The sequence below is a fragment of the Nannospalax galili genome, unplaced genomic scaffold, assembly GCF_000622305.1.
Source record: "Nannospalax galili isolate Female #2095 unplaced genomic scaffold, S.galili_v1.0 scaffold128, whole genome shotgun sequence".
NCBI classification, from domain to species: domain Eukaryota; kingdom Metazoa; phylum Chordata; class Mammalia; order Rodentia; family Spalacidae; genus Nannospalax; species Nannospalax galili.
Window position 1 is genome coordinate 2,333,070 of NW_008360322.1, and position 13,155 is coordinate 2,346,224.

Genomic DNA, 13,155 nt, shown 5'->3' on the forward strand with positions numbered 1-13,155 from the left:
TTGGTTTATTTCTGAATAAGGCTTCTGCTTCCCCTCCCTTTGCTGAGGAGTGCTGCAGCTAGAGCTGTGTTTGGCTTGGCTTTCTTCTTGGTTCTTTTCCTTTTTGTTTTTTTGTAATTTTCAGCTGTACTATGACTCCTCCTTTTGTGGGTTTCTGAAGCTCTTCCTTCCTTTCTTTTGGATAGAGTATTTTTTCTTATCCTAATGCTTCTCCTTCATTGGGTCACATGAAGACAGCTTCTCGTCAGCTATAATATCCAAAGTTTCCATCATCCTTACTTTATTAATAGCTTTCACTGTTTATTTTTTTCTAAAGGTTGAATTATTTCTATTTATTTATTTATTTATTTATTTGTTATTTGGCACTGTTGACTTAAGAATTCTTTTTAAAATTTTTTAAATTTTTATTTAGAGTGTATATGTATTTGTATGGGTATGTATGTACATGTGCATGTGCAAGTATGTCATGGCACTGAATGGAAGTCAGAGGACAACTTGTAGGAATCAGTTCTCTCCTGCCATGTGGGTCTTGGGGATTAAACTCAAGCCATCAGGCTTGGTGGCAAGCACGTTTACCTGCTGAGCCATCTCTCTATCCCCCTTTAGGCATTGTTAACAATAGTATTTTGGTACCAATCTTAATTGCTAAGCCCAATATTTAAATTTTAGTCAAAAGTCTTATATATTCTGCATTAGATCTCATGGTTAGCCTTTTTTATGTGAAATGCTCAGATCTCATACTTTGTTTGACGTTACTACCTCTTGAATCCTGTATTATTACTTGTAATACATTCAAACTAAACACTTAGTCTATAAAACATGGTTCTCTTCTTGTCTTGCTTGCCTCGGTTACTGTTTAGTCACCTAAGTCTCAAACCTGTACATTCTTCTAAAAATACGTATATTTTCTTGGCTGATTAGGCATATAAAATTTATACTATGCTAACGAAAAGCTTGTTTTGACTCCTCACATTTAATAGGTATATATGGAAACCAGCTTTTACTAGCCAGTCTATTTCTTTTGTTATAGCTTTCCTTTGTTATCTCAGATAAACATCCTTCTGGTTTTATAAGCCAGGCATCTAGGTATTATAGTTGATGCTTTCTTAGCATTTCATAGCCAGTGTAATCTTGAGTTCTGTGTATTTACTTTATGTTTCAATCATCTATTGCTTTTTCATTTACTGTTGTAAGGCTTGGGTTATTTTCATTTGTTACCTGAACTATTTAGTAGTTGTATCTGGTCTGGTTCTGTTCTTCTGTTTATTGAAATTCATTCTCCACATTGTTGCCAAAGAGGTCTTTTATGAAGTAAAATTCTGATGATATTGACCACTATCTTGACTCTTGAATGGCCTTTAATTTCAGGATGAAATTCTTAATACTATTCTGTTTCTGTGGCCTTGAATCCCTTTCCTCCCCTATTCCCATTTTCTTTTTAGTTTTTAGAAAATAGCATTATTTTGGTTCTACCACAGTGACTGTGCACATATTGCATTTTTCTTCATCACATACTATTTACTTTCTTTAGAGCTTAGTTATTATTTTATTACCTCCTAATGTCTCAGTGGAAAATCTTTTCTTTTCTTGATGTAGTCATATCCCTCTATTGTCCACTGTTATGGTATCTTATACGCCTTTCTCATATGACTCTCTCATCAGACTTTAATACTTCACATTCATTCTATTTTGTACTGTTGGATTAATGTCTGTCTCCCCAGGCAGTATTTCTCATGGAAATAGGAGGCGGTTCTGTTTGTGTATGTGCCCTAGTATTCCTGGTGCCTAATGTGCTGTCAGACACATGGTCAGTAGATGATTAAACTAGGGGGGAAAAGTACATGAACAGTTGTGTAAAATAAGACAGTTGTCCACTATAGATTGTTTTCTGGAAATGTTACATTTAAAAGACAGTATCATGAAAGTCACTTTATCCTTCGGAATTGCTTTTAAGTGCTTTAAGCAGGTTCATTACACTTGAAACGCTCATGTTTTTATGTGAATAAGATGAAAATTGAGTATTTAAAAATTTTATTATTTAGTACAGGGAAGACCATTTGAAGTAAAAGAAATGTTTCTGGAAGATATTTTAAGAACTACTGGATATACAAACAAAGAAATGTCAAAGTACAAAAAAGAAAAGCAACGAGGTAAGGTTTTTTTATTAAAGAAATTACTATGTATCAAAAGTAACTTTTTAAAAAAATTCTATTTTATGTGTATGCTTGTATTGCCTGCATGTAGGTAAGTGCACCCATGTCGTGCAATGCCCGCGGAGGTCAGAAGAGGCTGTCAGATCCCCTGGGACTGGAGTTATGGACAGTTGTTAGCTGCCATGTGGGTGCTGGGATTCAAACCTGGGTCTTCTGCAAGAACAATCAGTGTTCTTAACCGCTGAGCCATCTCTCCAGCCCCTATCAAAAGTAACTTTTTGTAATGCAGTAGTCTTATATTATGGAGGAATAACGACGTTTGAAAAGGCTTTCCTCTTCCTTATAACTGTATAAAATTATATCACAATACTGTCCCTGATATACTTTTATATCCTGACTTATATTCAGAAGTTGGAATCTTTGAAAGGTAATTAACAGTGGATGCTAGATTTGAGGACATTGAATTTGTCTGTATGCAGAGGCTCGGTCAGTATCTTAAGGAAGCAGCTAAACATAGCTGGCTCCCCACAGCTTCCCCCTTTAGAGGAAATTTAGACATGGTGGGGAGGGACTGAAAAGAGCATTGGATTGATAATGACAAGCTTATCTTTCATGCAAATGTCAAGTTTTCCAATTTTTAATTTTATTTTCTGAGACAAGATCTCACTGTGTAGCTCAAGGTGACCTGGAACTCTCTCAAACCTCCTGCCTGCCGAGTACTAGGATGATAGGCATGTGCCAGGAGTCCCAGCAAGTTTTCCAAATCTTGTATTATATAACTGCATTTATACTTTGAATTTAACATAATTTGCCTGTGACAAATTTTCTTATAATGACATGTTGCATCTTAGCTTTTTAGTTATGGTTTATATTCTTTTTTGTAGTATACTTTGCTTTGAGCTTTAATTCCATTGTTTAATTATGGACATATATCTTAACTCTTGATTCTCCACTTGAAAAATGTAATTCTCTGCAAATTACAGAATCATATATTGCAAATTATGAAACAGATCTTGAAACTTCTGAAATATATGGAATTATGTATCACAAATAGTTGGCGTGGTGATACAAGTTCAGTAAATGGTTTTCTACAAAGTGCTGTATGAATATTAATCATTGATTTAAACAATAGGTTTATATTACCTATGGGTAATGACCTGCTTCTATAAATTCTGGACCTACTTCTATAAATTCTGGACCTACTTAGAAGCAAGCTTGTTAGATTTTTTTTGTTTTTGCAGTTTCATATATCCTTATGTTGCAGCATAACTTTCTGAAAGACTCAATATATTTTTTAATGCAAAATAAGGCCAATTTTTAAGTGATACCTTTTCTTAGTTCCTTTTTTTTTTAAACAAAGGGATACATTGTTGAAAGAATTGATCTACTTATTTTTTTTCCTTTGATAATTTAGAGGAGAAACAACAGACTACACTCACAGAGTGGTACTCAGCTCAAGAGAACACTTTCAAGCCTGAATCTCAGAGGCAGAGGGCTGTTCCAAACGTATCTGAAGAGTACGATTTATTGGATGATAGTGGTGATGCTGTCTTTAGTCAGCTGGTAAGACCTTACTAGTTTTACTGTGATATTTTGAGTAAAAATTTTTGTAGGTTAAACAACTGTTAGGAGGTAATAATACTTTTCAAAAAAATTGTTTTTATTAAATTTTATTGTATTTCATACAGAATATCTCAAACAATCTGAATCATTTTATAGCCTCGTCTGCACCAGCACTCTCCCATAGTCCCCCCCATTGGGAACTATATACTCTGTCTATATACCCCCATATACTCTGTCCTGGGTATTAAGGCCCACTGTGTCGTCAGTGTCCCCAGACACTCCACAGTGCAAGTTCACCCACTGTGGTTTAGTCATATCCCTCTCATCTGTTCATCTATCTGTCCAAACACCTATCATTTTCTTTTTTTCTTTCTTTTTTTTTTTTTTAACAGAGCATAGGGTAGGGGTTTATTTACAGAGGAGTGGGAGCCCCCCCATTTATGGCTGCACTGGAAAGGCCACACTTAAATGTAGATCCTGTGACTTCCTGCAGTGACAACCACAGAAAATGGTGAGAGAGGTGCCTCCAGGCATTCTCAGCTTATATATCCTTAGCCCCTCCCACTCATGCAGCTAAAGGTCAACTGATTGGGTGGGAGGGGTAACTGACTCCCACCTTGACTCCTTGATGAGCAAGGGAAGGAGGGGTGACTATAGCTTGCCTGCATAGTGGTAATAGTACTTTTACTTTGTAATTAGAGAATAATTTTCTTAATTTATTTTAGACTGCAACATATTTTTCAGAATAACTTCTTAAAAAGTAGGTTGTTGGGTTCAAATCCCAGCACCCACATGACAGCTAACCCCTGTCCGTCATTCCAGTCCTAGGGGATCTGACAGCCTCTTCTGACCTCTGCTGGCATTGCATGATACGGGTGCATTTACCTACATGCAGGCAATACATGCATACACATAAAATAAAAATAATAAATAAATTTTTTTTTAAGAGTTAAGAAAAAGCAGGTTTTAGGGACTGGAGAGATGGCCAGCAGTTAAGAGCACTAGCTGCTTTTGCAAAGGACCTGGGTTCATTTTCAGCACCCACATGGCGACTAACAACCATCCATAAATCTAGTTCCAGGGGATCCAATGCCCTCCTCTGATCTCCACAAGTATTGGATGACACAGGTACACTTATACACATGCAGGCAGTATACTCATACACATTAAACACTTAGGAGGCAGAGGCAGGTGGATCTCTGTGGGTTCAAGACCAGCCTGGTCTACATAGTGAGTTCCAGGACAGCTGGGGCTATAGGGAGACCCTGTCTCAAAAAGACCAATAAATAAATAAATAAATAAATAAAATAAATAAACAATGTATGTTCTCCCTCATATGTGGATCCTAACACCAAATCCTTTTAAATTTCAGTTCCTTTTAATAATATGATGCTATACAGCAGTCCCTTCTGCATGAAACAACTACCATCATCACGACTTCAGCTGAGCCTGATCAGTAAACATTGTCACAATTGGGCATGTTGACCGGTGTGCTCATTCATTGAAAGAGGGCCATGCAGGGTCATTGGACTGCACTGCATTATCCAGCCACTATTCCCAGTCAACTGAATGTAATTTGACCCTAATCATACATGGCCTGGATTTGGGGAGGGCTAAAGTATACAAACTGGAGAAGACTAGGAAGAGAAATCATGACCCATGCTGGATAAAGGCTTTCCAGTGTGCATACCCAGGTCATACATACACCTCAGTTATCTCAGAGCTTTTGAGAGGGAACTGACACTGATTCTAACCACTCCAACAGCTATCAAAATACCTGAAAGCAAATCCTGAATCCAACACTCTAGAGTCTACCATGGAAGACAAAAGGAAAATGAGGAGAAACCCAATAGAGGAATGCTTTCGGAAGCCCTTGTCAAGAAATTCCAATGGACTCTCACATGAACATTTGAAAATTGCCCTGTTCTGACTTTTTTCTAGTTCCCTGTCTAGAACTTGTAATGCTAATTACTCTTGCCTTTACTTCTCCTTCACATCTCCTATTCATGATTCAAAGACTTTCTTTTCCTCGAGAAAAGAGTTATGCAATTTGGGAGTCTTTTAGATAGACCCACTGAAGGGTTATTCCAGTTGCCTCACCCTGCGCCCTTGTTCAGCATGGAAGAAGCCAGAGTGGTCTGCGGCTCGATTCCCTATTGGCAATTTGGGTAACCTCTTCAGAGGATGGTGTGATAAGAATAGGTTGTAGGAATTGGCTAGGCAGGTAGAGTAAAAAGACACCAAAGAAAAGTAGCCAGTTTCTTGACTAAAACTCACAATGTCCTTGGGCCTCTTAGCAACATACTCTTTTCCAAAGGCCAAAAAAAAAAAAAAAGTTGAAAATATTTGGGAGCGTTTATCTAATCCTTAAAAGATTTTAGGGTTACCTCTTCAGAAGGGGGAATGTTAGAGTAGCCAGAAGCCCCATTTAAAAAAATAAAGAAGAAAGAGTACACGAAGTTATCAGAAAAAAGTGATGGAGAAATATGGGAGGAGTTGGAGGGGAGGGAGTGGGCATGGATTTGATCAAAACACCTTATATGCATGTATGAAATTCTCAAATTATTTATTTAAAAAAATTTTTTTTAAGTGGGTAGGAGATTAAATCTAGGGCCTTATAAGCATTCTACTCCTGAGCTATACCTGTGGTCCCAAATTTTGTTTTTAAAAGAATTTAGCTATTTTTGAGCATGAGAAGATATCTAATGCAGAGATGCTTGCATTTAATACTAGTGTTTAACCAGTGTTTTAAAGTTGTAATTCATCCAAATATGTTATACTCGTGTTTTTAAAAAAATCCTTCTGAAGAATGCTCTAAAATTGATCGGTGTAGCAAAGACCAATTTGAGTGAGTGATCAGCATTTTGATCCTAGCTAGGGAGCTGGAGAGATGGCTCAGTGGTTAAGAGTACATGCCGCCCTTGGAGAGTACCTGGGTTTGGTTCTCAGTACCTACGTGGGCTAACAACCATCTATAACTACAGTTCCAGAGGATCTGACACCTTCTTCTGGCTTTCATGGGCATTGCACACATGTGGTATACTTAATGCGCATGTAAGCAAAACATTCATTCATACACATAAAATAAAAATATGAATTTTTTAAAAATTAAAAAAAGAACCTAGCTGGATATTCTACATAGGAGAAACTTCTAAAGACTGGTGGAATCTTTTCTTCTAATGGCAAAGATGTTTTTGGTGGGGCTTGGGGGTGAGAAAGGGGATTCTTTTGGGGCTTTTTAGAGTTATCTAAAACTAGTCATGTAGTCCAGGCTGCCTTTGAAACTACAGTTCTTTCCCACAGCCTCCTGAGTGCTGGGATTGCAGGTATGAGCCACCATAGCTAGCTCCCTACCAACAGAGATTCTGAATATTTGATATGGAGTGGTATCTGGTGTCAGTATTAAGGTCTAAGTGATGCTTCCTTTGTTACATAGCCAGAAAAGGGAATCAATATACATGTCACAGTATACTGTGAGAAGCACACTTAATGTAACTACATCATAGTAATTTGCTGACAAGCTCATTTTCAGATAAAAGATGATTATAATAAGATACAGTGTTGTGAATGATAATGTTAAGATGAAATGAGAAACTTTTGCAATCCTACGTATGTTATATATGGTTATTAGTTCCCATGGCCATTTTGGGCATTTTACATTCTTTGCTGCAAGAAAATATTAAGCAGTTAAGTAATTTATAATCTTTGCTTTTTTTGTTTTTAAAAGACAGAAAAAGATGCGAATTGCCTTGAACCATGGTTAATAAAGGAAATGGATGCCTGCCTTTCTGACATTTGGCTGCATAAAGATGTTGATGCCTTTGCTCAGGTCTTTCATCTTATTTTAACTGAAAATGTTAGTGGTAAGTTTATTTGAACTTAAATTTTTAGTGATTTGAGGTAGAAGTACATTTTAATTTAAAATATATGCATAACACTTTTATTTACAATCAATAATTTCTTTTGGCATGTTTTATATTGTTTTAAATTTCTTAATATGTCCAGGATAGTTTCTCGAGGTCTGCACAAATATGAGAAAAATGCTTTTATGAATTTGTGTTGTGTGCATCCATATACTCAGTTCTCCCCATTCGACCCTTTAGGAACTAATTTTGGCTCTCAAATGATTGAGGATTTAAAACAGAAGCAAAACTGCATAATAACCTTGACAAATCATTCATTTAGTAATTTTCGTTTTTGTTGTATGAGCTCAAGTTCTGAGTCACTTTGTCATGTTTTCACTGAGTTATCCTCATTTTATTAGTTGATGTATGTGAATATTGGCAGCTACACATGAGTTTCTTAACTCTGTAGGGTTCTAGTCAAAATGCAGGATGAATAATCATAAAAAGTCACTACTGGAAAGGCTTTAGATGTCAAACACTTTATCTTTTTATGTAAACACTTGACATTATTATTGTTAAATTTATTGATCATTCCTTTTTTGAGGCATTTTCCTCAGCTTCTGATATTTCACACTTGGTTTCATTTCTTTATAACTTTTTTTTTGGCAGAGTTTTTTTCCCTTATCTCCAAATATAGGCCTCAATCCTAAGACCTTACTTTTATTTTATTTTATTTTATTTACTTTTTATTTACATTTACTCCCTGCATGGATTCTACCTATTCATGGCTGTGATGGTTAACCTTTTTTTCTTTTTCATTTTTGTGATGGTTAGCTTTAATTGTCAACTTGACACAACTTAGAATCACCTGAGAAGAAAGTCTTAATGAGGGATCGTCTGCATTGGGTTGGTCTATGGGTGTTTCTATGGGGAATTGTCTTCATTGATGTAGGAAGTCCCAGCTCTCTGTGTGTGGCACCATTCCCTAGGCAGGGGTGTCTTGAACTCTATGAGTGGAGAGTTGGGACTGAGAACAAGCAAGCAAGCAGCATTCATGTGTTCATTTCTTTGTGCTCTTGACTGTGGATGTGCAAGCTCCTGCCTTGACTTCCCCATAGTATCTCAAATTGTAAACGGAATAAACCCTTTATCCCCTGTTGCTTTTCGTCAAGGTATTTATCATAGAAACAGAAATAAAACTAGAAAAATGGCTTTAAATATTTATTTTAAATGACCCCTAATTTTTTAATCTTCAGTCTAACTTTCCATCTCTCCAGCCTCCCAAGCACCTTTTGATCCCTTTACCACCTCTCTCTTTTCCAGTCTGCTGTTTTCCTTTTTCAGGAATGGGTACTATCATTTATTGTAGTTGCTAAGGCAACTGTGCATATGTAAAGTCTGACTTTCACATTCTGCCTACAGCCCATTAGAGAATCCTGTTAATTTTTTCTCTAAAATAAAACTTGAACCTAACCACATTTACTTTCCTGTTACTCTTCTTGTCTAAGTGTACTTTTCGCCTCTTTACTGTTGTGGTAGTCCAGTAATTACTTCTCTTATGATAGGGCATTTTGTTTTCCATAGAGCGATCAGATGGATTCTTCTCAAAATGCCACTGACCTCTCTCAGGTTTTCCTTGCTTTTGATTAGATTGTGAAGAAAACTCAAAGTTCTTTCCATGGTTGGGTCTGTTGAGGTTCTAAATGTGAAATATCTCCTGTAGGCTTATGCATTTGAACGCTAGGTCCTTGGTGGCACTGTTTTGGAAGGTTGTGGAAGGTTTAGGAAGTAGAACCTTGCTGGAGGAAATGGACCACTGTGGGTGGGCCTTGAGGTTTTTATACCCAACCCTTCCTACTGTCTGGTGTAATAAAGAAGAGATTTAGTGTGCTTTTATTCTTGACAGATTTTCAAGTACATGAGGACAGCTTTTTTTTTCTGATACTTATTTATTTATTTATTATTTATTTATTTATTTTTTGAGGCAGGGTCTCATTATGTTCACCCTGGCTGGCCTATTACCAGGGTGATCTAGTAAAAACCTCTATTCTTTAAAAAAAACCCTCCATTCTTATAGTAATTTGGCTGACAGCTGGTATGTCTCCTTGCCAACCATATTGCCTTGCTGGTTCACACTGTTTCTTAAAATTCTAGTTATTTTTTTAACATGGGATTTCATTAAATTTATTTTCATTATATATTTGTTGGTTTGAATTATTTTAAGAAAAGTTCATCTTACAGATTTTGCCTACTGTTTTTTAAACAATTTTTAAAAGTTCTAATTGTTTTATATTTTCTTAGTTTATTAATTGAATGTGGCTGGGTCAGTAACCAATTGTGTTGTGGTAACAGACTTTAGGTTAATATTTGGTTATGATTATTCAGCCATAATCCCGTTTATCTACTAGTCTAACAGAGCTCTTCGTAAATAAAAGATCTTTAAGCATTTCATTTTTTTGTAAATATATTTTGGCTCCTATTGATGTACACTGAAAAAAATTAATCAGATTTTGAAATGTATATTTTGAGAAATAATATTTGTTTTCAAAAGTCTACATATTTATTTATGTATTTTCTGGCCTTCTTTTGTCCATTTCAATAATTACTCCAAAGAAGTTAGTAATCTCACTTGAAAGTTCAGGGATTTATAATCTGAGACACATGTGTATGTCTGTGTGTGTTTGGAAATTTAACAGTTTATCTTTTTCTTTTAGTTGATTACAGGCATAGTGAAACCAGTGCAACAGCTCTGATGGTTGCTGCAGGACGAGGTTTTACAAGTCAAGTAGAGCAGTTGATTAGTATGGGAGCTAATGTCCATAGTAAAGCATCAAATGGCTGGTAATTTTAGATTGCATCCATTCCTTGTATATCTTGATAGAGTTGCACATTTTTTTAAAAATTCTTATGTCTGTCTTTATATTAAGATCTATTTTATAGTAATTGTTGATACATCTATAATGAGTAAATAAGTAATTTTGAATGACAGTTTTATAATTTTAAAAACATTGTTTTCAGTCTGATATCTTTGAATTTTTACAGGATGGCTTTAGATTGGGCTAAACACTTTGGACAGACTGAAATTGTGGATCTTCTAGAATCTTACAGGTAAAACTTACACTATTTAAAATTAATTCTGTCTTCACTTTTAAAAAAATCAGCCGTATGAATCATAAATTCTCTTAAATGTAAGTTACTTAATGATCTTTTATCCAGCGATTTATTTTTGTAATTATAAGAGATTTTTCTTGGATTTTCTTTAGACTGTTGATAAACTATATTGTGTTATGTTTACCTTATTTTTTAAACTTTTATTTTGAAAGATTAGAAGGAGGATTTCCATTTAAACATGGTACATAGGGGCTCAGGTGATAGCTCAGTCTGTAAAGTGCTTTCTGTGCAAGCATGAGGACCTGAATCCATTCCCCCATAAAAAGCCACATGTGAAAAGAACCCACATAAAAAGCCACATGTAATGGTACACACTTGTAATCAGCATGGAGGAGATGAAGACAGACAGGTGTATGGGGCTCTCTACCAGCCTACCTAGCCTATTTGACAAGCTCTAGGTCCCAGAGAAAGACTGTCTCATGCAACAGGGTAACATTGAGAAATGACAGCCTAATGTTGACCTCTTGCTTGCACATGCAGGCTCACACACACACACGCAAACACACACGCAAACACACACACACACACACACACACACATGACATGGTGCATTCAACGTGTATTTGTGTTTCCCCTAACTTCACTAAAATGAAGCTAAAAAATTTATAAAAGCTTAGGGGACTAGAGAGATGGCTCAGCAGTTGAGAGCACTTGAGTGCAGAGTACCTGAGTGCAGTTCCCAGGACATATATTAGGGGGTTTGCAACTGCCTTTAACTCCAGCTCCAGGGCATTCGACACCCTTTTCAGGCTTCATGGGCCATACACATATGGTATACACATTTACTGACATATATACATAAATAAAAATGAAATTAAATCTTATTAGTTTAGGGGGCTGGAAAGATGACTCAGCAGTTAAGAGCACTAACTGCTCTTGCAGAAGATCCGAGTTTAATTCCCAATAGCCACATGGTGGCTAACAACCTTTTATAACTCCAGTTTCAGGGGATCCTATGTCCTCTTATGACCTTCATGGGCAGTGCACAACACAGGTGCACTTATATACATGCAGGCAGTGTACTCATACACATAAAAATAATAAGTAAAATATAGAAAAAGAAAGTTTAAAACTGACAAAATCAAGAGAACATCAAAGAGGATATGGCAGCTGATGGAAGTCCTTAGTAAGTTTTGACATGATCGCTAGCTTGTTGATCAGTGGTAACTCACGTAGCAGAACTAAGAAAATTCACAGTACTAGTAAGAAAGAAGCTCATTTTAGCTTTAAAACTCTGTAGATAGTTACTCAGTGACCTTTGAATGTCTTAATACAAAAAGGGTTAAAAACTTAGTGAGTTTGTTTAAATTCTCTGAGTATGTAGCGTTTTGGATCACCTTCTTCCCTGCCCTCAGATGATGTTCCTTCCTCACATTGGCAGGAATGGGAGGTTTACTAAACATTAAAATGCAGAGGCTTTGAATTTTTCCCTGGAAAAAATGGGCCAAAATTTAGAGAAAGTGCTTTTGTTTATAGGAAATTTGATATTCCAATGAAAGGTCTGTCTTTCAGTCTGATGACTCCACAGTCTCTACCTGTGCACTTAGATAGTTTTGGTGATTTACTCTTTAAAAATGAACCAATTGCTAAAAATTGATCAACTAGATATGTCAGGGGCGAACAAATAAACAAGAAAACTGGAACTTGGGTGAAATTAAGTATTAGTGACCAGAACAAAACTTGAAAACTTGAAAAACAAAACTACAATATAAAATAGTGCTTTCTTGACATAACAATAGCATGCTGTATAATAGAGAACAGTGAGGCTGGAGAGATAGCTTAGCAGTTAAGAGCACCAGCTGCTCTTGCAGAGGACCTGGGTTCAGGTCCCAGCACCTCCCTCGAAACTAACAAATATTTGTAACCAGTTCTGGTCTCTGTGGGCATTGCATGCATGTGGTACACTTAGCTACATGTAAGCAAAACACTCATAGAAATAAAAAATAAGTACATAAAAAAATTAAAAACTAGCCGGGTGTGGTGCATGCCTTTAATCCCAGCACTCGGGAGGCAGAGGCAGCCTGGTCTACATAGTGAGTTCCAGGACAGCTGGGGCTACAGGGAGACCCTGTCTCAAAAAGACCAAAAAAAAAAAAAAATTAAAAACTGAACATAAATCTTCGTTCAGATTTCATCTTCATGAAGCAAATCCCAGTTCATCCTATCTGATGATACAACCTGCTTCCTTGCACTGTTCCCCTTAACCTGCTTTACTTTCCCTTTTTCATGTACAGCCTACTATACTCTGCTATACCATATAATTGGTGTACTTAGTTTTGTTGATTAATATCTGTCTTTTCTTTCCACTGTAGTTTAGCGAACTTTTTGTCTCCTTTGCTCAAGAATAGTCCCTGGATATAGTATAGGATCAGTGAATATTTATTGAGTAAATAAACAGAAAGAACTCATGTAATAGTAGATAA

The 13,155-nt window shown here is 36.2% G+C and overlaps 1 protein-coding gene across 1 annotated transcript in view; it reads left to right on the plus strand.

Annotated features, from left to right (window-relative positions):
* Positions 1-13,155, plus strand: part of Ythdc2 (YTH domain containing 2) — an 87,814-nt gene that overhangs the window by 18,313 nt on the left and 56,346 nt on the right. The window contains exons 8-12 of the mRNA XM_008825254.3: positions 2,043-2,150; positions 3,568-3,716; positions 7,444-7,579; positions 10,276-10,402; positions 10,604-10,669. Coding sequence (XP_008823476.1) covers positions 2,043-2,150; positions 3,568-3,716; positions 7,444-7,579; positions 10,276-10,402; positions 10,604-10,669 — 586 coding nt within the window. The remainder of the gene's footprint in view (positions 1-2,042; positions 2,151-3,567; positions 3,717-7,443; positions 7,580-10,275; positions 10,403-10,603; positions 10,670-13,155) is intronic.